This window comes from Manacus vitellinus, unplaced genomic scaffold (genome assembly GCF_001715985.3).
Source record: "Manacus vitellinus isolate BGI_N305 unplaced genomic scaffold, ASM171598v3 scaffold_12_pilon, whole genome shotgun sequence".
NCBI classification, from domain to species: Eukaryota; Metazoa; Chordata; class Aves; order Passeriformes; family Pipridae; genus Manacus; species Manacus vitellinus.
This window is the reverse complement of record NW_021938949.1, coordinates 8,936,376-8,963,950: the sequence shown is the minus strand read 5'-3', so window position 1 is coordinate 8,963,950 and position 27,575 is coordinate 8,936,376. Positions and strand designations below refer to the sequence as shown.

General features: G+C 41.2%; 1 protein-coding gene across 1 annotated transcript in view; it reads right to left on the bottom strand.

Annotated features, from left to right (window-relative positions):
* Positions 1-27,575, bottom strand: part of PDGFA (platelet derived growth factor subunit A) — a 56,013-nt gene that overhangs the window by 5,879 nt on the left and 22,559 nt on the right. The window contains exons 2-5 of the mRNA XM_018067645.2: positions 20,349-20,453; positions 18,037-18,224; positions 10,782-10,908; positions 2,709-2,882 (exon numbers count right to left, since the gene is read on the bottom strand). Of these exons, the coding sequence (XP_017923134.1) occupies positions 2,749-2,882; positions 10,782-10,908; positions 18,037-18,224; positions 20,349-20,453 (554 nt within the window). The 3' untranslated portion in view covers positions 2,709-2,748. The remainder of the gene's footprint in view (positions 1-2,708; positions 2,883-10,781; positions 10,909-18,036; positions 18,225-20,348; positions 20,454-27,575) is intronic.

Sequence of the window (27,575 nt, the reverse complement as noted above, 5' to 3'; positions counted from 1 at the left end):
TAGGGATGCCCAGTAAGTCTGAAGGGGCTCTTCATACTTCACTGAGGTCAAAAAATTTGAGTTCATCCCCAAAGGGAGCTGAAGCCACTCAGCACTTCACCCACAGGCCCTCTGTGAACAGTCTTTTTTCTTGTGGTCAAACAGGGGCTATCTTGAATTTATGTCTTACTTTTCCCCTTGTGAGCAAACAAAACAATTTCTATGAGTAATTCTACCCACTAATTGCCAAGGAAAAGTCTGGTTAGAAATGCTCTGCATTTTTGACAGGTCAGAGGCTTCCCTAAACAAAGTTGCTGTTTTATGTTTTCTAACAGCACATGTTCACATCCGGGGACTTCGGTGAATTCCAGTGCGGATGAGTCTCTGTGGGAAATTGCTTTTCCCTATTTTCTTGTTTTAACTGCTCCAGGAAATGAGTCTATTTTTACAACACTAAACAGCAAAATATGAAACCATTATCTGCTTTGTGGCAAGAGTTTCGGGTCAATTCTCAGGTAACTGTCACCTCCAGTGAAGTCAAGGGAGTTATATCTATTTATGCAAGTTAGTGATCTGACCAATTATGTAATGGGTTGATCAGTTACTAGAACACAGAGCTACCATGAGCCTAAGGAGTGTCTCATTTTCATGCGTCTCAAAGTTCATCCAAGTCCTGAAGTATTGATGATAAGTGAAGTATTCCAGTATTATGGTCTGTAAAGATGATAATTAACTGCTGAGAGATTTAAGCATGAGCATTCTCCATGAATATCTGCTTTGTCACTGAATGATCATTATAAGTAGTTTCTTTTTTGGATTCTTTTTTCACCTGCCAAATAATCCAGGGTGGGATTTTCAGCAGTGTTTAAAATGCTTTTCTTCTATTTATTTGTGATTGCTTTCCAGAATCAGGAAGTTTTCAAAATCCCCAGGGTATTTCAAGCACTAAGAGCTCAACTGCATCACTGGGTGCTTCTGCTTTTTGGCACCCCTGATCTTATCAGCTACTCTCAGTTTCAAAGATGGACAGTAAAACCACTTGCCTTCATTATGCAAGATCAAAGATAGTACATAGAGGCCAAAACAGCAAGTCTGATCTGCAGATGAGCATGTAACACTTGTTATAAAACTTGGCTCCTTATTTCCTGGTTTGAGGGACCACTCCAGCCTTCATATGTGAATTTCTTTTCTTTTGAAGCACACAAATGAGCCTTTCTTTCTGTATTTTTGTCTAAGTTCCTGGAAGACAACCAGCATGCACAGGTATCAGTCCAAATGGAAACTCTGAGTTACTCAATCAAACCAAGTCAGATTTGATGGCCTGCTAATGAGTCAAATATAATAATGATTGCATTCCCCTCTAAGGGAAGAAGTTAACACTGGGAAAATGTGACACTGAAAATTTTACTGACAGAAATTCTACCACCAAGAAGTTGCCAGAATTTCACCTATTGATTGTGAAGAAGACCAAGAGTTGGCACTTCCTTACTTTCAGGTTGGGAATTAGGTATTCGTGACTTTACACCTATTTGGAAAGCTCACCAAACGTCACTCGAGACTCACATACAGAAAACAAACTTAGAGACAATATCTAAGGAAAACAGAACCTAACCTATGACTTGTTCTTTGATTTACAACTGTGATTGCAGGCCCCACCTCACGGTCATATGCCATGATAATAGGCAGCAGTTCAACGAGAACCAGCCATAACTTTTTACATGTTGTAGTGATTCTGAGCTACTTCAGCACATACTTTAGCCTGATGCAGTAAATATTTAGAATGACTAAAGGGACAGGTGACATGCCACAACTGCAAAAAGAAGGATAGAGCTTTTGATCTTGTTTGTTCTACCTTCTCATTCATTTTTTTCCCTAAACTAAAATTTGCCAAATTTCACATGAAATTTGCTCTCATTAATTTTTTCCCATCTCAGATTTGTCTGTAATCAGCACAACTGTGAGTTTTCAAATTGTATTCTCTGAGGTACCCAAACAGATAATCTTAAATGGGTTCACTGGCATTAGTGACTGCACTCCTGAATCCACCCATGCCAAGAAAGTATTTTCCCCCAAAACAACAAATATGTAGCTCAAAATGGCAGCCTCCATGGGAGCAGAAGAGAGTGGAACTCTCCCAGCTGTCTTCCTAGTTGTATATACTAGTCTGGATACTTTAAGGTTGTTTAAAACATACTTCAATCCTCTATGAGCATGAAGACCCCCATCCCACAACTGGGATCCTGTGTCAGGAAGGCACACCCTACTTAAAAAAATAAGAAAGCATCGACTCTGCTCCATTTGCTTGAAGTCAGTGGGATGTTTGTCCAAAGCTAGGAGCATGCTTAGTTTCAAGAGCAAACAGAGGCATCTCCTAAAGTGCTTTTCCACGTTAGGGTCTGGGAAAAAAAAAATTTAAAATTGGGCCCATGACAAAAACAGTTCCCCTAGGAAATGTTACCCACACCATAAAAGGAAGGAATGAAAATTGTCTACTGAATTTTTGTAAATTCCCATAAAATCTGAGTCTTGTTCTGTGTGCATAATTTTCACTCTAAGTCACAAAAGGCTGACTCCTTTGAGAAGGAAATGACCAGCTCATGATAGGATAAAAGGCATCTTAATTGCATGGGCAGAAAGATGGATTTTCATCAGTCACTACGTTCTCTGATGATACAGCAGTGGCTTTTGATCATGTATCCGATGCACAGTAATTAGGCAAAATGACTTACCCTCAATCTTTTCAGTATTTAGCTCTAAGGGTGCAAGGATTCACTCTTGGAAAGGGAAGATGGTCGTGTGATTTAGGGCACTGGATGAGCACTCAGATCTGAGTCCTATCCCTGGTTCTGCCACAGCCTTGCTGTATGACCTTGCACAGTCTTTTCTCCATGCCTCGGTCTCGCCTAAAATGGGACAACAATAGTTCTTTATTTCAGAGATATGAATACAAACCAGCTCAAGGCTGTGCCGCAGAGATGCTACAGCAAAGAGCAGCACAGAAAAGCTCAGACATGGAATAATGCCTTGCTATTAAAATGTGGGAACGCAGACAGTAATTAAATTGAATAATAAATACAAAACATAGGCTGATTTTTGAGGAATGCAGCACTGATAGGCTTTTCTCTGCTACTTGAAATTAAAGGAAATTTAAGTGGGATTCTTATGAGTTCACCTGAGATCTGCTAGTACCAGAAGCTGTGTATTAGAAACACCAAGAAAATTACTTCATTGAAAACCTCACATGGTGTCTGTTTTAAAACAACCATGATTTCCAGCCCAAGACAGGGTCAGATAAGCATTCTCAGTAAGATTTTCAAAGCTATGGAAGAGGCCTACAAACATGATTTCCTTCAATTTACAGTAAAATGTGAGCATGCAAATCTGAGGTAGCTTTGAAACTTCAAAATAAAATTTGAAACTTTCAAATTAAATCATAAATGAGGCCACTGATCTTAATTAAACTGTCAGATCTCTGGAACAGCTTCACTGCCATTCTTTCAGAGTCACAATGTTGCTGTGATTGGACAGAGCTTTAGCAAAGAGTCTTCAGTAATGGGTATTTTTCCAAATGCAAAGCTGAATCTTTTTCTCTCCACAAACACACATCTATACAACAGCATTTGTCTTTCATGTGTGTGGGGGTGGGTCAGTTATAGGTCTATAGGTGTGGGATGCAGGATCTTGGGGCACACAGATAAAGCAGTTGAACTAGAGACAAACAGATCAAAGGCTGTTCTGTGAGGCAGGAGATAAGAGAGATGAGACACCTTAGGAAAGCAAAATAATTTCTGAGAGACAGAAACAGAGGGATGGGAAAGTCAGGCAGAGAATATCTGGAAAAGAGACCACAGAAAGACAACATGGACCTGAGAAGGACAGGCAAGAGAACCTCACAGCTGGAATGCTGAAGCCCATTGGAGGGAGGAGACCCACAGATGCTGTTCCAAGCAGATTAAAAAGCCTAAGCCCAAAGACAAAGTGGTGGAGCTGCCTAGGAACCTCCAGGGCTGGAGAGGAGCAACTGTCTGTAGTTACTGTGCACTGTCCAATAAAGCAGATGCCAAGGAGGGCAGAGGAGAGGAAAAAAGGAAAGCAAACTGGCACGTGATCCTTGATTTCACTCAACAAAAGCAACTGAAAGGTCTGGAAAGATGAAGCACAGAATTAAACATAATGAACTGACTGGAGAATCAGTGATCATGCACCACATTTTAACAACGGAGGTTGGTTTGGGGCAGTCCTCTCTCTATGTATTTTCTGTTCAGACAAGACCTCAAAAAAAACAATATAATCAGATCAACAAGTTCTGAATCCCTGGAAAGAGGAAGTGGCTGCGGAATGTGAAAAACAGAAAAACATTTTATCCCCAAATCACTACCTACAATGTGGAAGGACAAAACCAACAAGGTTTTACAGCATCGCATGGAAGCGTGACTTATGACAACTATCATCCTCAGCTCCATTAAGCCCCCTACTAGCCCCCCAGCCCACAAATAACAGAGCTGTCAGTCAGATACCTTGTGGCTCCAACTGCTCACACCCTTCCCTGTAACACTCCAAATGCAGCACATTACAAGTCCAGAGGGAGTCCACCTCCAGTAGACAGCAGAAGAAGATAGGACACGGCATTCACAAATGCACAGAGAACTGTTTAATTTACAGCCACAATGGTGAAACAAACCATTTCAGAGCTTGGACATTCAAAGTTAAGTCTGACACTCATTCTTATATTCACTTATTGTGCTTAAGTATTAGAGAACACAGGATTACACTGACCGTACACGACAACCCGGGATCCCTGCGGGACCGAGGAGTGGAAGGGATGAGCAAGAATGAGGGACCAGCCCCTCAAGTGGTGTAAGCTGGTACAGCTCCATTGCAGGCAACAGAGTGATGGTGATTTACACCAGCTGAGGATATGGCCCTTGAAATGTCCAACTTAACTTTGAATTAATGTCTCCCGTGTCACCACCTGTAATGTCACTCTTCCCTCTGGTTGTATCTGCCACTCTGAAGGACTAACCCCACAGCCTGCAACGTTGGATAGGGTGGCGGGTAAGATCTCAGCTGGACTATAGGAAGTGATGCTCGTGTCATGACACTACTCCTTGTAATTTAAAAAGCATTGACTGGATCCTCATCTGATGTAAATTAGGTTGGGGGCAGCTGAAGTCAGAAACGTTTTGCCAATTTATAGTAGCTGAGAATGTAGCCCTGAGATTTCTGTGTTTTCTGCCGCATGCCACATGAACACTGTGCTTGAGAACAAAGACTCGTGTGCGTTTCATTCCCCGTAACAAAATTAACTCGAGACCACAAGTCTCAAACAAATGACTACTGGAAAGGACTCCATTCAGTCTTCATCCTCCCCTGGTTTGCTGAATTTGGCATAACACGTTTATTTGCTGGCACCAACAAAACACGTGCCCCTCGGTTGGCTTTGTTTTCAAGACTTTAAGGCCAGACTCCCTCGTGATGTAAATCAGCAGAGCTGCAGGATGCTCCATGGAGTCATTCCAGGGGAGCTGGCCCACAGATCCCAACACAACCTTCTTATGCCAGTGCAGGACTCTCAAAGAGTTGTTTTTCAAATTATTCCACTTAAGTGACTTTGACATCCTTTCATCACCTGCACAGTGTCTGAGTGGGTCACATAATGCTTTTTCATTTACATGATTTTAATGGATATATGTTTGGTTTGTTTTTTTTTCATTAGATATCTTTTAGACAAAAAAAAGGAACGGAGCAACATTACTGGCATCCCACTGAAACATAAATATATAAATTACATTTTATACACTTTTTTTAAACGCAGACACATACATTCATGTGCATAACATTGTGAACAGTACACTTAGTGGAAAACAAGCACAGACAATCTTAGTTAAATGTATTTCCAGTTTTGGTGCTCAACAAATACACTGGGAAAATGATCACAAAATAGAACGGTGACTAACTCTATCTCTGCATTAGCATCTGAAGCCAATAATGCCTGTTAGCTAACATTGCTTTGTTTGGTTGAAATTTGACATAGCTACAGGAACAGGAGGGGAATGTTTGAACTATATTTAGAGAAGTGGAAAGGTTAAAAATCTTGCTCTCTTTTGTTGTTTTAAGGTTCTGCAGTTCATTCACATTTGAAGATATTTTTGAGTGGAAAAACTGTCTTCAAGACAAACTTTTTTGTTGTTCCAAACTAAGAAAACTCTTTCATCTCTTTGTAGATGTCTCACAATAAAAGAATCCAGTAGTTCATTTTACATATCCAGTGTGATAATCCAAATAAAACAAAGGGTACATAATCCAAACTACTGGGGTGGGGCAGTAATTTTGGCCAAGTGAGTAGCCATGTCATATCTGGCACAGCCCTAAATTTCCAAAGCAATACAGAAGGATTTAGCCATGTGGCTCCCACTGCAATCCGAGGGGAACTGAACATTTAATCCTTTGGCACTTTGAAAAAACAGGAGCTGCTGCCAGAGTATTTTATCTGCCCTGCTATAATTAAAATAGATTTTGATGTTATTTGGGCTATTCTACTACAAAAATATGACCACAAAATGCTTTTTTTTTTCTTTTTTCTTTTTTTTTTTTTTTTTTTTTGGTTCAAGAAAACATAGCAGGCTTTCTCAGGTATATAAAACTGTTAATTTTTAGATAAAAATACAAACTTCACCTTTACAAAAACACATATTTCTGTTGAATACACATAAAGCATAACATTTTACCAAAAATAAAGAATTTTAGGTTTTGTTCAAATATTTGCAGCAAGGTAGTTCCCATGCCACCATGACATTATACAATGCAGATACAAGAATTTGTACATTTCACACAGCTCCAACATGTGAAATAAAAGTATCTGTATACTGATAAGAATGACAATTGCTAACACAATATCACTAGTAGGCAACTGGCATAAGTCTTAAAGGAAAAAAAAAAAGATTTTTGCATGGATAGCCTATGATTTGTTTACGCACATCTCTCTTTTTTTTTCTCTTTTTTTTTTCTTTTATGTAATGCTTTAAATTACGGGGGAGGTTGGGGAACATAAACCAAGAAACGTCTAGAAAATTATGCATAGGTATACCATTTTTATTTTAATACATCTCATTAGTTTGCATCCCACTAGGAGAAATACCATAATGTTTTGTGTTCTGCTTATTGTTATACCAGTCTTTTATATGTGTTATTGGCAAATGTAGTCCGAGAGATAATAAAAAGCTAGGCAAAGAGTAAAAAGAAAACTTAATAATCACTTTATGGTGTAAAAAAAAAAATCCACTTAAGGCTCCCCAGAAGGTTTTTTTGTATAGACTTTTAAAACACCACCAAGCAAGGATGTATTGTTCTATAGTGTTTGCGTGGCATTTGATCATTTCGTACATTCCTGCTTTTTTTGTGCCTGAAGTCCACCAGTGTCCATCCATCTTCATCAAGAACGCAGGCACATTTCTTGACGTAAAGCACCGTTGACTGCTCTGACAGAAATCCACTATTCACTTAGATTTTTGTCATGTTTTTGAGTACTTTTGGTATCCTCCATTCATTCAACTGTCTTTTTTTCTTTTCTGTTTTTCTTTCTTTCATTTTTTTTTTCTTTTTTGGACAGGGAAGCTTCCTATTGTTTCACAGAGTGCTACAATACTTGCTTTGATGTCACATTAAACAAATGTACATTGTCTCTTTGTTCTCATTAAGTGTTCTTTTGAGCCAGTTTTTTCACACAGGAGAACAAATAAAGTATACAGTCAATAAGCACCATACATAGTAGGTTCAGGAATGTAACAAACCATGTACATCCATGTCCCAGAGAGAAGTTTTTTTTCTAGCTTATTTTCACCTTACATCTGTAGGAGAGAAAAAAGATACAATAACTCTATGATTAGAATCAAAGGTCCTGTCCTCGAAGCAGATGACTTAAAAAAAAAACTGTTCTGCATGAAGAGTCACTAACCTGGGACAAGAAGTTCTAAATGCTGTTCTGATTGAGTTTACATGCTCACTTTTAAAGTTGAATTTTAGAAAATCTTTGCTTCTATCATACTACTCCCAATAAATACCTGTTAATCTGAAACAGGATATCAAGTTTAGCATTCTTCAGAAACGGTACATCAGTATAAATGAAAACTGCCATTGGGAGTTTATGTGCAAAAACAGGGGCTTGAAATTAAATTCACCATCATCCAGGCGTTAGGCACATACACTGCAAAATCCAAATCATTCCCACTCCAAATACTAGAATCAGTTGCAAGTGCTGCAGTTTACATACTTTCAAGTCATTTAGAAATGGAAATTCCGTATTTAATTTGGAATGTGTATCGCCATCATCATACACTGCTAATATGTTGGCCAAAGGATTTCAGTCATTTTTGCACTGAGAGGGTGTTAGTTTTTCACTACACTGAAAACCTCATGAATTTTGATGACTGACTGTCATCATCCTACTGGGACTGAACAGACCAAAAAAAAAAAAAAAAGAGATCTTAATTTTCTGGTGTAAATAACACATGGCCCTGCAACACAAAAAGTGGTATTTCTAAGCATCTTCCTTGCCAGGTAGGCAGATTATCAGATGCATGAACAATCAATCCCAGTTCATGCCAGAACACGGGTTTGATGGCCACACATATAATAGTATTTGCTGTATGTACACTCAATGTTTTACAGCCAAGGACTGGGAACACAACAATTTGTAACCTGGTAATTCATTCATGCATTATTATGTGATGCTTTGACCTCAGAAATCAATAATAATGAAACACAAGCAGAGGCAATGGAACTTGAGATTTCAGAAGCTGAAGTATTAGCACCCTCCAATAAAAAAGAAATGAAAAAGGCAAGAAAAGGAAGTAGCTAAAGAATGTAAGATGCTGATGGTGATGTGGAGCTTAAAGGGAAAATACCAGCAAGTAGAATTATCAAAGCCAATCAAATCTAATCTCTCCGCAGCCTTGAGGTAGCAAGTGTCAAGATTTTGAACAGTGATTAAGTTGAAGTGATGGCATTTGATTAAGTTTTCCAGTACTTGTGCTATTAAGGGTGTTCAGCATATAGGTCCTACCTGAATATCAAATAGTTCCAGTAGGTTTTATGTTGGTTTTAACCTTTTTCGTTTCCGTTTTTTACCTGATTCCCTAGGCCTTCCTGTTAACATAAGGGCAGGGCTGGTAAAAAGCCCGAAGGTAACGCGTTTCGTTGAACACTGAAGTAATAAATACTCAAACCGTTTACATTTCAAAGAAATCTCATTATCCTTTGCATTAAAGTAATAACTTCATAACGTCTGATTTGACATTCGGTTTACAAAGTAATTACACAAAAGTAAAGAAATAATAAACGAAGTTGGCATTGCATACGTCATTTCCAAGATCCAGCTATAATTACTGTTACCATGCAGTACTCAACATTTGCTTTCAGCTCTGGAGTTAAGCTATTTTCAGCTCACCATCCACTTGCTGGTGCAAGTTTTGTTCCTATCAGTAATTAAATCCTAGAAATCTATATTTTTCCACGACGATTCTACCCCATTTTTTACACGTATCAGAAAGAAAAATTTTCATCTTAAAATCTTAACTGCTTTAGTCTTTGGCAGTTAAAGACAATTTGGAAAAGTGAAACTGATCAAATGAAACTTTTTTTTTTTTCCAAATAGAAGACACAGAAAATATATCAAACCATACAGACATCAAAAAGAACCACTTTAAATGTGGTTTTATCTACTCATAACTCCACATAGTTTCAGCTAAACACTCAGCTCAGATTATAAATTGATGTCCAATAAAATCACAGCAGAGGTCTAACTTTGCTTTTATACAAATTCTAATTCTTCTACTCTGTTCATAGCAACTGAAGTTTACATTTGCTTGGACCAGGTTTATGTCTCCATGCTGGAGGGAGACAGTACAGAAAGCCCTTCCTTACCCAGCCACCTAAAAAATCCACCTTTGGGCAGCTTTCCTCCTATTTTTACCTGCTCCTCACTGACTGTTAATTTTGGGCTGGATCTACTGCACCCTTAAATTTCCTGCAGAGGTGCAAAACAAACTTTTGAGTTTGCCTTCAACCAGTATCAGAAGAAAGGGAGATGTCCTTTCTGCTGTAGTGGGGTTCCTTAATACGTGTGTCAAGCTCTGCATTGATTACACCCTAGTAAGAAGATCTGAGCTAAGATTTTAGATTATGATTTTAGATCAATTTAGAATGATTTTATGAAAGCCAGATTGAAAAAGCATTTTCCCCATTAATCTTTCCCCATTGTAACTTAAATGTTGTCTTGATGAGGCAAATTTAGGTTTAATGTGAAAACTGACAAATTCTTGACCACACATACATAAGAAAACAACAGGAATGTGCAGTGTTGTTACAAAACTCACTCCTTACCCTTGAACACTGAATTTATTCTGAAGTGCTTTACATTAATTTCATTAATATTTTCCCCAAGGTCAAGTAAATCTCAGACTTAGCCCTGTCTCCACAAAGTCTAAAGAAATTAGGCAACAGAGCTCACCAATAAGCTGCAACATGACAACCTTTAACTTAGTGAAGCAAGACCTGAATACTACTGGGCATTTACATTTATTTAAAGTCTAACCTAAAGAGAACTGATACACTTTAAACTTGAAATCCAAACTCCTTATATAGCACAAACTGTCCCTAATTTTGCATCCTCAACACACAGAGAAGTAGCTGGGAGCTTCTCTACTGAGTTCACTGGAAGCAACATTTGCTTTGCATTCTTTACTAATAAAAATATAAGGTCCATATGAAATCAGCATTAATGCAAAAATAAAAGGAAAACATACCAGTTTCTTCTTCTCTATAATCTGAATTAGTATTTGATGATGTACAGGTGCATTCCATATGCTCTTCTAATCTCACCAGAACTTCTTTTAATTTTGGCTTTTTTCTAACATATTCCACTTTTGCCACCTATAAAATACGATGAGGTACGTACTGAGACACATTAACATGGTTATAGTTCAGAACTGAAGACAGATAACTATACACCTCTGTTTTTAATGTAGCCAAACCCATACAAAACGTTAGCATACTAATCATCCTTTATCTTAATTGTGCATCGTGTAGCTATTTATTGCACAGACTATTTGTTTACTCAAGTTCAGCAGTTTGAAACCATTTGCTTTTCCCCCAAGAGATAAAACAATTTCCCATTCATTTTGGTTTGAAGTTTTAAGCAACTCAGTTTTCACACATATCACAGTAAACTTCCACGTGGATTCAAATCAGTGGTTGTTCTTGTGAACTGCCACTTTTAGCACACTCTTCTGTACATGTTGTTAAAGGCTGACAGTGAAGGCATTAGACTGGTTTGTAATTCATTTTATTATTTACAAATTGGTGTCTCCGAGCCTTCTGAATGTGAAGTGCTCAACTCTACATAGCCAGGATCTGAGCACCATCTCAGAAAGCAGCAATCCCATTCCTTCTCACTTCCTGCAACAACCTAGGACTTGTTTACAGGAGCTCCCATGAATAGTTTTTAGGTCTAAGGGAACTACCACTTGCAAACTGGATACAGCCTTTGGCCTTACTGTGGATTGCTGGCAGGCACACTATTCCTCTCCAGTCTTTCCAACTGCTTCCAAGTGCACTGCTCCATTATGGGATCCTTACAACAAAAAAGCCTGGAGGGCAAGGTGAGGTTGGAGGAGCTGCTGGAGTAGCTCTGGATACACGCTGGTCTCTCATCTGAAGGGAACCAATGCAGAACAGAAGGACACTGGTGGGGGGGATGCCAAACCTTAGGACATCCTGACCAACAGGTTGGAAGCCAGGAGAGGAGGAATGGCACAGAGGGCAGGAACACTCATGTTCTGAGGTGCTGAAATGGCTTGTGGGATGCTGGGCACTGACTTGTGCTAAGTGTAATGGGTGTGATGGTAATGGTTGTGCAAGGGAATATGGCATTATGTGGGCAAAGAGAGTCCTAGAGAGTTTGTAAGGCGTCCAATGTGTAGTTTTGTGTTGAACACTGCAGATTAAGTGATAATCAATTGCTTGAAATGGAAATCACTGAAACAAAATCATGGCTTCTCAGTCCTATTCATCCTTTGACAAAAGGGCACTGCAATGTGGCTGTCCCAGCAAACAAGATGACTACATATCCCATGGATGCATAAATAAGAGAGATGAGGGAGAAGAAGGACAGGAGAGGCTGGTTGTCTCTACAACAGTTACATGACAAAGCCATAAAGGCTGGTCCAGCCAAAAGCTCCTGTTGCTACCAAATAAAGCATCCACAATTACACTAGACTCTCCCAGTCATGGTTTACTTGTGTGTTTGACGGGGATTTAATGCTCCAAATCAACCTTCACACTATGAAAATCATTCCCGTGCCCTTCCAAAATTGGAACAGTGTCACAAAATGAGAGCAGTGGCTGGAAAAACCCATCACATTCCCAGCTCCCAGAAACACTCTTCTGGCTCTCTGGACACAACTGTCAAGGACCTCTGAATGACAGTGACAGAAGCCAGAGCAAAATCCTGGCCTTCTTAAAGCCAGTGGGAGATCTGCCTTCTCCTTCATGGAACAAGGAATTCAGATCCAGTTCTAGTCACTGCCCCTTGTGTCAACAGGATCTGGAGATGATTTTCATTTACCCAGCAAACAAAACTTACAGAGACAGATGCAATAAAAAAGTATCCACATTAAAAGGTACATTCCGAAACTGTCAGATCTCCATATAAACAGATCAGGAGCTAGCCATGACATACAACACTTCAGGTGAAAGACTAGCTATGGGTTGAAGCAGTATGTTTCAAAATCTCCTATCAGAACCCAGCTACATCTAGCCTTTGAACACAAAGATTTGAAAATGTATGGTACAGCTGAGTCATGTGGCATCAAAGGATGACTAATCCTTAAAATTTATGAAAACAAACAGTAATTAAGACACCTCCATCATCAGAGACAAAGAAGGAGACCCAGCAATCATGAAACAGCTTTCAGATCTGCCATGCTTATTACAGCTGTTAGAATAAACCAGTCTCATTGAAAATTAGACGCAACAAAAATAAACTGTAATCAAGCTTTTAAAAGTCTGCCCTTGTTGCGCTTGGTTTTCCAAACTGAAAGATACATGGAGTTCCTGTGGCTATTTGGTATTAAACAACACTTAAAAAAAAGATAATACTTTGAAGAGGATCATAATTAATTTATGCAGCAATTTAAAGCTGTTTTTTACCGCTGCAGTTAAAATACAATCCAGCACACTGCCCTCCTTCACGTTACACAAGTTAAAGCAATGTCATTTTGTAAGACGTTGCAAATATTCAAACTGAAGCAGCACAGACCAAACAAGTTGCAGTGTTTGTGTCACCTGTTAACACACACAATGCTGCTGCCACACACAGCACTGATCTACAATGATGAAGGTCAGATTTTCAGTGGGTAGAAACAGGGATAGCTGTGAACAGCATGAAAGCTGGCCTTGTGTACAGATCTTTTCTTCTTCTTTGTATTTTTCTCCCCAGTGTTTATCTTGTACAGTTAGTCTCAAGTGTATTACCCAATGCCTCGAGGTGGTCAGTCCTCCACAAATCAACAAGCTTTTTTGACTTGTCTCTAATGCAACAAAAATAAAAATCCTCAGATCCTCCAGACCCACGAAATGTCACTATGTAAAAACTTTTCAAGAGAAAGGCAGCGAAATGACTGACTAACTTAAATGGTGTATAACCAGTGGCACCATCCTTGCATCAGTGTAGACTCCAGGTCCACATCCTGCAATATAGCATGGTGGCTAAGTAAAAATGAAAATAAAATCTGATAAAAATATATGGCCTAATGGAAACATCATGGGAACACATTTTTTAAAGCTGCTCTGGGAGAGCTGAAATCAGGGACTGACAGCAGGAAAAAAACTAGACTGCAAGCAGAAATGTCCAAAACACCTCTAGCACAAAGCCAAACCTTATCGTGGGCAGGAACTTGCAAGGTACAGAAAGTTCCTCATAACAGCAGAACTCATGTGGTTGACAGCTAAATACTGGTTGAGAAATAAACCCTAAAAGCAACTGAATGAGGATACCTTTTGGAATATATTGCCTCTGTATTATGCATGCTGATATGATGGAGGGAAAACCTGTCTACAAGGAAGACATAAGTCAACAGGGAATAAAGTACTGGGGAGGCATCAGGGCTGCTGTAGGGCCTGGCAAGTCACTGCTCCTGGGACAGGAGGGCAGGACTGGAATGGTGCCTTCCAGGGCACACTGTGCCAGCTGTGCCTGCCCAGCGCCTCAGAGTCTGGCACCCACCCATCCTAAAAACACATTTACAGGCCACTACTCTGCCAAAATCCTTGCCTCAGAAAAGCCTCAAGGTCCAGGGGCAGCTGAAGCAAATTCGTCACCCCCCTGCCAGAGGGAATGGCTGATGTGGGGGCTCCGTGTGCCGTGTCTCTGAGCAGAGCAGCCAGACCCTACCCTCTGCCAGGGCTCCTTACGCTCTGAGGGCTCATCGCTGCTTTTCCGCCTTCACCTGTGTCAGGGTTTCCTTTGTTTCTCCCATTCCTAAACTGACCTTTGATACCAAGTCCTGCCTGCAGGTCCCACCGAGTGCTGGCTGTAATCGCCAGTTAAGCCACAGCTAAATCAAACTGCTGTTTATCCTCCTGACAGAAAGTCACTGAAGAAAAATGTTCTTAAACCTGCAAACATGACATACAGCCATTTTACCTACATGTCCCATTTGTTCTGCAAGGCCTTTTTAACCTCCTCAGAGGCTGGGTAGCTTTGCTGAACAACTCACTCTGAATTCCTGCATTTTTTTTCCATCTCTCTTCAAACCTCTGAACAACTCCCCAGTGAGGAGCTGCTCCTGCATTCCCTCCCTTCCAGGTCCTTTCTCTGCATCTTTCTCTCCTATTACTGTACTGTAAGAACATACTAGGTTAAATTTCCTCAGGTTAGCTCAACACTGAATATGCAGAAATGGCTGAAGCTGGCAGGGCTATGGCTGAAGGCCAACCTGAGGCAAAGCCAAGGTAGATAGAGTCATTTAGCTCTTGTCTCTTAGTTTGAAAATGAGCAAACAACCATAATGTTCAGCTTGGCTATTTAAAATTAGCAGTATAATCAAGATTTGCTCTGTAACATTAACTATTTTATGCTGCTGTGACAAAAACCACCAAGAACACCACCATACTCAACACTACAAAAAGCCTCTTCAAAAGACTCTGTTCAGAACCCCTCCAAAAAAAGCAAGTCTGGTACTTGGTAAGTACTTGATCTCGCTGGGCAGAAGCAACCAATCTGCAGATGTTACTGAAATGCTTTTGCAGATAGAGGAGGAAATCTCTCTGTAACTGACACCAACACCCCTAACTCACCCATTCTTGTCACCATTACTCTACCAGAAGAGAAATGTAATCCTCTCCTTCCTATCAAAGAGCAACTCCCAACCAGCCTCTTCATTTCAGTCTCATTTCTGCAGTGCTGTGCAAGTGCAGCTTGCTATATAGAGATGCCTTTAGGGCCAGGGGGCTGTGCTCTCGTGGGCTCACTCTGCTACGGTGCAAGGCAAACCTACCTTTCACTAACCCACCCCATGAAAGGGAAATCTTAGAAGACTCATTTCAAGGAAGCTCTTCCACCCACACCCCTGGCTTGGAGCCTCCCTACAGCTCCAATTCCACAAGCCCATTAATGGTGCTTCACTGACCAGAGCTCAGTGAAGGCAAAGTAAGGACATCCCCCAACCCTCCAGCCCTTGCCTCATGTCCCAAGAACTGAATGCCCAATGCAAGCACCTCCACTGCTCCTCCCACACTGCCACAGCCGTCTCTTAACCTTGACTACAGTGGCCCTCAGTAAGACAAAGAAAACACCCTCTGCTTTCGCCTGTTGGATGATGCAAACCTACTTGCTGACCTTTCTGGATGAACATTTTTCTAGTGTGAATGGGCCAGCTATGATCTCACTACCTTGTCAATGAGGAGGAAGCAGGGAAAGCCTTTTCAATGTTCAATCAAAAGAGAGCTTTTATGCAGTCTGACATCAGGGGAAAACACAAGCCGGCTTTCCAACTGCACCGCAGAACAGCTGAGAAGGCCCTCCAAAAGCGCTCCCCCTACCTTTCCAGCGACCCTCATTCTGGGCCAGCTACTTAATGGCATGAGCAGACATTCAGCTCTAAACACAGGATTGGCAAAAGGCTCAGAAAACCATCAATTACATCAAAGCTACAAGAGGATCTGACTCTGGAGGGCATAAATATGGATTGTGTTCTGAGAGTTCTGGTGTGACAGTGGGGTCAGCCTACAACCTTTACAATGAACATCCTGTTCCTGCTTGACCTCTTGTCCTTTTTTTCCCCTGCTACTTAATGACCGTTTGGAGCAGTCTTGGAGCTTGGAAAAAAAAAATGTCCTCCAAAGCTGGCTGACGTATATTGATATTGCTGGTGGCAATATATTTACACAGCCACGAAAAGCAGCTGCTCAGCTGAGCCTACTTTTAGCTTGTGCCCTACTAAAATGAATGCAAATCTAAAAGCACTACAACCATATCAGCAAAGTGAATGAGGGAACCAGCCCCAGCAATGACATCCTGCAAAGCTGCTGCCAGTTGGGGTGTTTGCAGCTTCTAGGGGACGCTTGGTGTCCCCAGCAGTGGGGGACTTTGGCAGCCAAATCTCTCTCTCTCATCTGTTGTCTCCCCCATCACTGCAGGGGTAGGAAGAGAAGCACAAGGTTGCAGTATCACACACAGGTACCAACAGCAAGTTTGTAATACACATCTCAACTCTTTGCTGGGCACTTCCAGCTGCTTTGTATGTGTTAGCTGCTACACAAAACTAACTGGAAGCTGCATCAAACCCAAAGGCAACAGCACTGAACCCTGAGGCACTTTGCTGTTTAGCTCCTATTTGGAAAGGCTTACAATTACAGTCATTCAACTTCCCCAGTTTGTTCTCAACCCTCAAATAATTACTGATCCCAATTTTTAACTCATTTTTAATTGTTTCTGCAAAGCATATCCCACAAAGGAAAGGCAGAAAGCAAGTGTAAAGTATGATTATTTTTGGAAACACCGAGGGAATCTGCTCAGATGTTTCTCCGGCTTATTTGGATGTGAAAACATTTTTCAGATATTCAGAAAGAGAAAAGAAAAAGAAATCCTGCTCAGAGTCATGTCTGCACATATGAAAAACAATGAAATGGCTTCGGTGCCTAAATTTTCTGTCTAGGACGTACAGCACTAAGTGAACAGCACTTTTCTAAATAAGAAATCCATTGCAAGTACAGTGATCAGTGTGTTGTGCTGGGCAATTTTATGTTCAAGAGTGTGGTGGTTTCTTTTTTTTTTAAATTCTGCTCTTAAAATACTCAGGGCAACAAGAACAACAAGAACTTAGAGTCTTCACAATATAAATGCTAAGTGTAAGTCTAATCTCCTACACACAGATGTAGATCAACAGTACTTGTTTAAATACTGATAAAAACTAGAACACAGTGAAGCCAAATGAACATAAATATTTCACGTAATATTTACTGGAAAGTTGCAATAGGGATTTTGTCTAATGAGTAAATACAGCATGAAGCTGTTGAGTCTTCTATCCCTGGGGTAAGATAATTTGAAACACATTTTTTCAGATCAAAAGTGTTATGTTGTCAAATATAAAAGCCCAATTTAGGCTGCATAATATTTAATTAAGAAAACAGCATTCCATACTGTGATTTATTTATTTTTTTAAGTCCAATGCCCCTTGAGTCATTTTATCTTCTTAACTTTAAGATCTGTACTGCGCGAGATCATGGGAAAGACACAATCAACTTTATTTTCATTACAAAAGAAGAAAACCTAAAGGGAATCCTGCGAAAATCAAATCCAAACCCAGGATTTTCCAAGGATCACGTAACTCGAAAAGGCCATCTGCTCACTCAAAACGGAGAGGAGCATTCTATCTGATCCTGGGGCTGGGAGGATGGATAATGAAGATTCAGGTCATACGGCACAGCCATGAGAATATATATGGAGTTTTCGGACCGAAGAGGACCCCTCTGAGGGCTCTGCAGCCAGGATTTGCTCACCTTGACACTTCTGTGGTGTATCCGGGACGGCTGGCATTTCACACTGCTGGTGTTGCAGCAGCCAGTGCAGCGCTTCACCTCCACGCAGGGCGGCCATATCAGGAAGTTGGCCGAGGTGGGATCGATCTGACTCCGAGGTATCTCGTAGATGACCGTCCGTGTCTTGCAGACAGCCGGGATGGCCTCCTCTGCGGGCACAAGAAATTCACACTTCCAGGTGAGCAGCTGCTCTCACCCCACAGCACGCAGATGTTTTGCACCCTCCGTAAGTGGCACCCCCTGAGCTGTGAGCTGAGACGGTGTTCTGAGCTCCCCCCAGTTACGGACAAGTCGGTGCTGAGCATTATTTGCCTGCCACTAAACTGTGTGTGTGCTACCCGAGGGAGAAGCTTGACTCACTCCCAAAAGCCCAGCCCAGAAATGAGGGTTTACAATGGCCTGGCTCCCGACATAGCTCGGAGCACATACCATTAGATAAGACAATCCTGGCTCTTTAGAAGTGACAGCAAGCCAGGGGCTCCTCCAGATTTGATGACCCTCTAATACAGCCTCATAGCGACTGTGTAACAGCGGCTGTTGTTTTCCAGCACTGTGGCAATCACTGCACACACATGGTATCACACAAACATGCAATACCTGGCAAATAACACCTCAGCGGTTCCACTGATGTTACCTGAGTCATACCCAAACTGGTTCAGCTGGGAGAAAACCTGCACCAGCTTGAACCTTTCGAGATTTGGGTTTCCACTTCCAAAACCTTAACATCCCCACATCAGGCAGTCTGGTCCATCCACCATTCCAAAGGGCAATTGCAATTTTTACTCAAGTTATCAAAGCTTTGTACACTGTGGGTTTTATTTAATTTATTATTTCTTGAATGAGGCAAAGCCACAAGAGTATCGTGACCAAAAAATCTGCAGCTAAACCAAATCCTGCTGGGCCTCAGGTAAGGTGAGCCTGCAAACCACAGCTTCAGTCACATATTATATAGTTCTGTACTACTGTGTAATGCGGTCACGATCCAAACCATGTTATCATTCTCATCCTAGGGACTGCCTAAGAAGTCAAGCTGATATTTCAAAATGGTCCAGCAAAAAATAGCAATCGCAGGGACAAGTTGTTTGACGATAAGTTCTCCAAAGACAGCTTGGATTTTTTTTTTTTTTTGCCTTACAGTGGAAGCAGTGATAGCTTTGGGTTAGATGTGTCAAGGAACTGGAACACTGCCTGCACTTCTTCAGTTACTTCTGAAGTACAAGAAGTTCAGGCCTGGCCTGTGCCTGTAACATGAAAATCTAGGCTCAGTTTTGAAAGAGATGCATTTCAATGGACTAAATAGAGTGAAAATTCTTTTTCTCAATCCCCAGCGCCGTGAACTCAAGAAAATTAACGGATCCAATACTGCAAGATAGCTGGCAACTCCCACAAGTTATTGAGCATATCCAGTTCCCACTGACTTTTATGGGGAGGCATTCAACACCTTGCAGGGTGAGGTGCCAAGTGTAGCAGACTGTTTCAGAACCGCTGTTCTCCGGAGGCATTCAGTGTGACGAGCGCGCCTGCCAATTCACACTGCAATCCACGCTGACAGCACGCTGCGCTATCGCTGCGTACCACCACAGCTGAGAGCACAAATAGACTGGCTCTGAACTACCCATCCCAGATAAGACCACGGATGTTTTCCACAGTCAAATGGGAGAACACCCAGGCCTAATCAGATGAACAAGCGTCGCATACAAACCCTGTGCTAGCATCTCTTAAATCTATATTCGGGTGTTGTCGGGTCACCGTCATCGTCGCTTAATAAAAATAAAATCCCCTGTAAACATGCCTGGTGCCCTACTCAATGATGGAAATCAGTGTCCTGGCGTTTCCATCAATGGTTTTTAATTTTTAGGATAAACTGTATTTTTCTTGTGAATAAAGAGTCAAGCTGTTTCCTTTTGTGGAGCTTCTGTACTGAAAACTCTACCAACTGTTGATGTTTTTTAAGGCACACTGCTGTAGTTGTTCCCCACACTATGAATTATACATTGAATATCACAGCATTTTCTAACCGAGGTCTAGCTTTCGAACATGCTGCAACAAGAAAGTGAATGTAAAGAATTTGTGCTTGTCTGTCTCCTATGGACATCCTCCAGAAGACAGCTTCTCAGGCAACGGCTCGTTTTGTGCAAAAAGAAAGGCAGAAACCAGAAATGCCCTTTTTTCCCTTTGTGCATGTCACATTTTTCCAGTGAAATGTCCTGCTTGGCTGACCAAAAGCACCCCCTCTGCTTTCACTCCCAAAGTACAAACAGCTTGTTTCTTACCAATGCTTCTTTTTCTGCGAATGGGCACAGGACGATTCTCTTGCACATGTTTAGCAGAATGAACACTATAGGACCTCAAGTTTGTTTCTGAAACATCATCATATCCTAGGACAGGAAACAAAATATTAAATCTCAGGTATGTTATTTGCATCATTGTCTCTACAGTGCTGTTCCATACATATAAATCTGTGCCGTTCATATGCACAAGACCAAATCCTACTGCAATTAGTCTAATATACTCCCTTGTTAATGCAATTGCAAGGGCAAAAGGCAGGGAAGACACAGACATAGTTAAATGTCGTGTATAAACATGCACAATTTAATTCTAATATCCATTTTACCCTGAAACAGTGCACACACTGTGGCAGAGAACCACATCTAAAGTAAAACAGTTGCATTTTTATGTGAAAGGCATAATACAGCTTTTCTTACTGGAAAGGTGTAGAAATAGGAACAATAATATTGCATGTGAAATGTTTCTAACAAGCATTTTGAAGTTCTTGTATGAGGCTACAGTAGAAAATATGGTATTACAGACCCAACAGCAACAATGCTGCCTCTGTAAATTTTCTCTTGCTTGGTTTTCAGGGCAGCACTAGGACAGAATCAAAAGCAAAAAGTAACTAGCATGGGTTTCCTTTTAGCCTCTCTGTTGCAGAACAAATCCCCTGTGAAGTATCCTAACCTTTGGAGGGGCATCTGAAGCTACTGCAGACTCTGGGACTGCATCCAGGCTTGTCTTGTTCCCTAAATAAGCCTACCACATGGGTTAAAGGGCCATGAGAAAAAGCAAAGATGGAAAACTTGGCATTTCATTTATCATAAAAAACAACAAAATAACTGCTCCAACTATTTGGTTTTGTTAAGTGAAGCAGTTCAGGTCGTGTCCCATGCAGTGGGGTTCTGAAAACGACCAGCACAATTTGCAAACAGAGGATCAGGAAGATGTAAGCAAACAGAGGACTGCACACAGATTCCAGTACACCAAAACTAAGGATTTTAGCACTCTGCTGCTTGGAATGTCCTCTGTAACATCACTGGAGAGTTTCAAGGTTTCACTGCTGGCTCCAAAGAAAACTGTGATGTGCACTAAAAAATGTAAATGGATATCACACAGGACTCAACTACCCTCTCTGCAAGCTACCAAAATCCTATACTCCCATCTTCTGCACTGTCACACTCACTGCTTCCAGTTCCTTTTCTATACTCAGATGACTGTGAGTCTGGAGCTTGTTTTACTCTCAGCTTTACTAGGAACACACATCATAAGGCTCTGGTCTACAAACCAACCAACTCCTTTTCTCCTCCCTCCAAGAAACCATGCCCTAAGGAACATGGAGCTTGTGAAATCACCTGCAGAGCCAGGTAAGATGTGAAGACAGCAGTATCTTCAGCACCTCAGAAAGAGCTCTGTGCCTCAGGGTTTATCATCACTTCTTGGAAAATACTATTTTAGTAGCTAACAGAAGATATGATGGGAGGTCCAAGAGACAGTGCCAGGATCACCCACCGCTCCTGCCTATTCTCCTTATCAGCTGAACAGATCCTTGTATGAAATAAGTCATTGTGAAATCCAGTCTCAATTTACCCAAATAAACTGGCTCCTACTTCCTATGTAGGGTGCCTGTTTCCCATAGATTTCGATGGGAAATTTTGGAACCTGACCAATTATCTGGTATTGGGCCTTATTTGCAGTCTCAGTCCTGTAATGTAACACAGCAATGACTAATGGATTTTATTTCTGCTTTTATTGTACCCCATACTCCAGAAAACTCATCAGTGGGATAAATAAAATGGCTTGCCAGAGATCCCACAGGAAGTTTGCAACTGAGCTGGGGAGTGAAGCCAGGTCTCCCACATCCCATTCCAATGGCACCAGGCCATCCACCTGATCCCAAATGGTGTTATGCAAAATGAGGATCCGTTCTGATGTGTCTCCAGCCCTCTTCTGTTTCCTAGCACTCAGCCACCCAACACCTTCATACTGACCTCCTTTTTGGCAGCTTCGAGTTGTCATAACCTCTCCCTCAATCTGAGGCAATGAAGTGATACTCAAAAGAAAGCAGCATGAATTCTGCTCAGCCTAAGATCCAAGCTAGGCTCAGAGCAAGAAGCATCTCTGTCCACAAGCAAACAGTGTTTAAAAAGGGATTAATCACAAAACTAACACCCCTAATGCCAACTGCTTGGTGGGCACACACATCCTTGCTGAAAAGAGAAACTGTGGATGCTGCCAGCTGTATGGCAGGTCTGGGCCACAGGTCCTAATCCCACACTCAACACGCTGGCATAGCTCCCTTCTACCATGATGGATTTCTTGCTGTCTTGTTTAAAGAAACTGGTTAGACTAAAGGACTAGTATGATCAGCTAACCAATATGTTAAGCCATGTGCTTATATATAACTGCTCAACTCAGCTGCAATTTGCCACATTCTCCATCGTCATGTTTACAAAGCAAAATGACACGCTGAGGACCATGTGTTGCTTCTAAGATGATTTTTAAGGTGAAGAAGGCCCCTGGCTCATACTGCATCTCACTGTCTCACTACATATCTCAAACATGTATATCATTTCCTAAGTTCATGTCTCTTCTGTGAGGGTTAAAAAAAAGAGATCTACAAAGCCAGCACAGCAGACTGCAAAACAAGTTCCAGTCAAACCTCAGTGCATTATGCAACACAAATTGTATTATTTCTATCGACACAGCATCCATGTTGGGTTTTTCTTAATAAACAGAATTACAGAGCACATGGCTGGAGCCAGAAGACACTAAAATGCTAAAGGCATTTGGCATCCCCCTGATCCCCACAGGCATTTGGAAGAAATTCCATTTCCCAGTGAAGTCAATGGGAAAATCATTGCACTTCAAGCAATCCCTAAGTCAACAGGAGTCTTGCCCAAGCAGGACTGAAAAATCACCCAGTAAGTTTTGAAACTCACACTGGACCCTGGATGTATGGTCAGAAGACTTACTTTTATTTCATCTAAACTACAATGCTACAAATAGCACTCTCTAGTTTGACTTAAGGAAGGCTGATACCTAATTTGCATCAGTTTTTTCTCCCTGATGTACTGATTTAGTTGCAGGATAAGGATGAGCTCTTAGCAAAGGAAATGGGAGTTTATGGGTGCTTAGCGCCTCACAAAATGAGGCTCAGAGCAGAAAGCCTAGAAACGGGTGGTTCTTAGTTTAGAAATCGAACACTGCTTGTCACCAAGTGAAGATGGAGGATGCTGCACAGAGCCAGATTAATGCAGTTCTCTTTTAACGTTTTAATAATAAAAAAATGTTTTCGTGGCAGCCGATCAAGAAATTTCTCTGTAATCTTTTATGTACTGACAACATATCAATGATGGGCATAAAAACTCTTGCAATTAGCCTTGGTCAATCCATTAGTGTAGCTGAAATTGTTCTTTTTTGTCAGATTGGCAATTTTCCACTGGGTCATGGAGTATAAATCACAGAGTTTCTGTGACGCTGCCAATACGTGATTACTCTTTCTCCCTGAAGAAGCATGTGGAAAGCATCCTAAGATTACTGCTATTTTATATTTATCAATTTATACTTCTGCATTACCATCTTCCTTCCAAACTACTTTATGTGAGGTACAACCCCCAATACATGCAGTCTCAACACAAGCCCTCCTAGACGTCACTTTGATGTGCATCCAGAAAGTACAGATCCAAGACTTCTAGTACCAACAGCAGCAGTTTAGGAAATTCTCATTATCTCTTTTTTTTTTCAGGAATTCAATGTAAGGTACAATAAACAGAAATGGTCTGTCTTACAAATCGGTCCTAGAGCCAGAAAGCCCAAGGCAACATCAGACTGTTTGTTTGATCTTTTTGGCTGATTCAAAATACACCCTTCTGACATCCAACTGCAGAGATAGATGTCATTAAGTTTTCAACTTTGATCTATTGAAGGAAATATAAGTAACAGCCTGCAAGATCCTGTTTTGTTGTTTTTTTTTTTCTTTTACCTAGATGTGATCAACCATCTGTAAAGGAGGAGGAGTATTCCCTCATCTGTCTCAGGAAAAACACAGGACACACATGGCAGATGCCCTCCTCTCATCATGTCTAAGAGGTGCAAGGAAAGCCAACACACTGCACTGTAACATCCTCCATCTGAGCACCACACCAAAAGCCACAAAGTCAACAGCAGATTTTCCAATAGATTGAGCTCTGCAGCAATCTAAGGCTTCTCCATGAAAGTATTACTGCTAATTTAGAACATTTCTCCACTTAACAAAAGCTGCTCTGCTGGTTCTTAATCACAGGCCGTTAAATTCACATGGCCTAAGGGGACCCTGCGGTGGATGCCCTTAAACCATGCAAAGAAGCACACTCAGCCCTGCCTTTCCCCACGCAGGGAGATGACTGGGGGAAAAATCTGTTCCCAGCGGGAGGCAAACATAATAGGTGATGAAATGAACTCTACCTCCCACAGGACAGACTGGGAGAGGTGAAGCGCGAGGAGAAAAACCACCCTGCTGAGCCGAAGAGAACTTCACAGGCAGAACATGGGAAATGCCCCCGTTTCGGTGGTTTAGTCTGCTCGTAGTAAAACTGTACTCTGCACACTAGAGCTGCCTACTTCCTGGGGCTGGGCATGCTCTCTCCTTCAAACGGGGTCAGGTTCTGCTCTCCCTCATGCCAAGGCAATTCTGCCACTGCCGATGGGTCCCAACCACAGCAAATCAGTACAAGACCCCTATTTTCTGATGTAAAGAGAGAATTTTCACGTTGCCTTTTTGGACATGCAGCACTGGGCTCTGACAAACTGGCCTGGATTTTCTTTTTTGAATACAATGTTGGGTAGTGTTTTTCTTTAAGTAATATGCCAGATGGTCTGGGGGTGTGGTTTCTAATTTTATGAAGGGGGTTATCAGTCATCTCTGCGCTACAATATAGAGACCAAATCTGTCAGAATAGAAGAAAAACCTGCCCACTCTGACTTACAGAACTTACTTTTCCAATTAAAAATATATGTTTTGCACTGCAGGAGAGAAAATGACTGTTCTTCCTTCATTTTCCACAGATTCCGCCTTGTTACTCAGGAATATCAGACATTTTCTGCATGCATGCCTGATCCTGCAAACTCTTAGCCTACAAGATCATTCTTAATTCTCAAGTCCACCCACAGAGTTTAAACAGGGCTACTCACATGCAGAAGGACTGGCAATACCATACACTAAAATGAGGGAGAGAACAGTCACTGGAGTGATTTTGCTCTGAGCCTCAGTTTAAAATGAGTATATGCTATAAAAGAGAAATATACCTACTGTACAAGCCCTTACTGAACTAGCCCTTCCCTAAAGGCAATTGCAGCCCTAAGGAAATGCATTTCATAAATATCAATTTATCAGGGACAACCAGAAAGCATTTGATTTGCTAATTGAAGCTAATACTAAATATAGTAAACAGGCCTGATCCTGTTTACTGAAGAAAGCATGGCAATTTCAATGTTTGATTAGTCACTCTGATAAGCCCTTAGTAAGAATTACTCATGACAGTAAAGCCCGTGGGACTGTGCCCAGAAAATGCAAATGCTGGTAGTAAAGACAGGTTACTCTGAAAAGACCCAATCGTGCCTGTGCAGCTCAGAGTACAGCTCAGCACATGGGCAAAGGGAGCACTCACATAAGCAAGAACCGGGTGAAAGGCTGAATATTTTGGTTTTATTTTTTAATATTGTTTGAGTTCATGTCTTAAGGAATTACTGTTTCATGTTGAAATAGTAAAATATTTATGTGTCTTGTTTCTCTAATGGTTTCTAAACTGACAAATTGCAAGAAAACAGCAAAATGAAATGGTAAACTCGTGGCTGACCTCTTCCATTTTTGGTCTTGCATCCCCTGGTTAATATTCGCCACGAGGTAAATAATTATGTTCCAAAATAAATTTCTCTGCTCCATCTACCAATTTGTTCAGCTCCTGCCATTGCTCCACTTGTCTGCCTGATTCTCTTGCAATGAAGCCACGTGAACTTTTGCTCTCCTTCTAAGTGGTATTTAAAAATGAAGCATGTGCTTCTTACACTGAGGTATTTGAAAAAATAACGTATTCTGGTAGCCACAGAACCCTGACTCAAAGGCAGAAGCAGCATGCATTATTTTAAAATGTGAGCACTCAGATCCAGCCCTTCTGCAACAGCAGCCAACTCTACTGAGTTCACTGGGAAAGATTTTAGCAGTAGTGCACTTGTCTGGTCCAAAACAGCCTTCACTGGGGAAATATGTACTGCATACCCCTTCCCTGTTGTGAAAGTTTCTTTAATTGCAGTGATAAACAACAATGATGAAGCACCACTCTCCAAAAATACTAAACTGATGCCAATCGGGTAAATAGTAATTAGCCTCTATGGTAAAGTGTCTGTGCTTCTAGAGAAATATTCCCATTTTCAGTGTAATGGGAAACCGTTTGCTCCCTAATCACATGAAAATTGAAAGCTATGCCTGCAAAATAATGTATTCCTGCTCATTAATAGAGCACTGTACAAAAAGCAGTGAGTTAAAACTCTAGAAGGATCCTGCAACACTGAATGAAGGTGATTGAACCTGGCACAGACTTTACAAAAATACACAGCATATGGTTTAAAGGGAGATGGCCCAGTACCAATGCAAGCAAGAACTCATTCATTTTTCTCCATGTTTGTGCTTCAGCAAGATGCAGGTTTCCCTTGGGCATATCAAAGGTGCCGGGTTTCTCTCTCAACTGAGGGAAGAAATCATCAGGAACAAAGTGCATCAAGTGAAACCAAATGATAAGAAACCCAGCAATACAGTGCTTCTAGATCTGATTTACTGCTGCAACGATCTGTTTAACTGCACGTTCTCACTACACCCATTTGCATGCCTAATGATGCAGAAAATAACCCTGCACTATTTTCTTTTGGAGAAAAAAAGAAAAGTGTATTTTTCAGGGTAAGCTTCATATGCAGGTTCCTGTTTAAAATCAGCGCGGACGGTTTATTTTCCTTTTAATAAAGCCCAGCGCTTGAAGAGACATTACTTCATTCATAAATATTGTTTCAAATATTTTAAATACCTCTAGGACAGTAGTTTAAAGATAACAGAGCATTGCAAGACCCAACAACAAACCTCAGGGAAATTCCTCTCTCCGCTTGAGAGACGGAGAGGTCTGAAAACACGGGGGGTCACTGGGTCCCTCTCCACCCTGAACCCCCCGAAGTTTTAATTCCCGATCGGCCCCTTGGCCGCC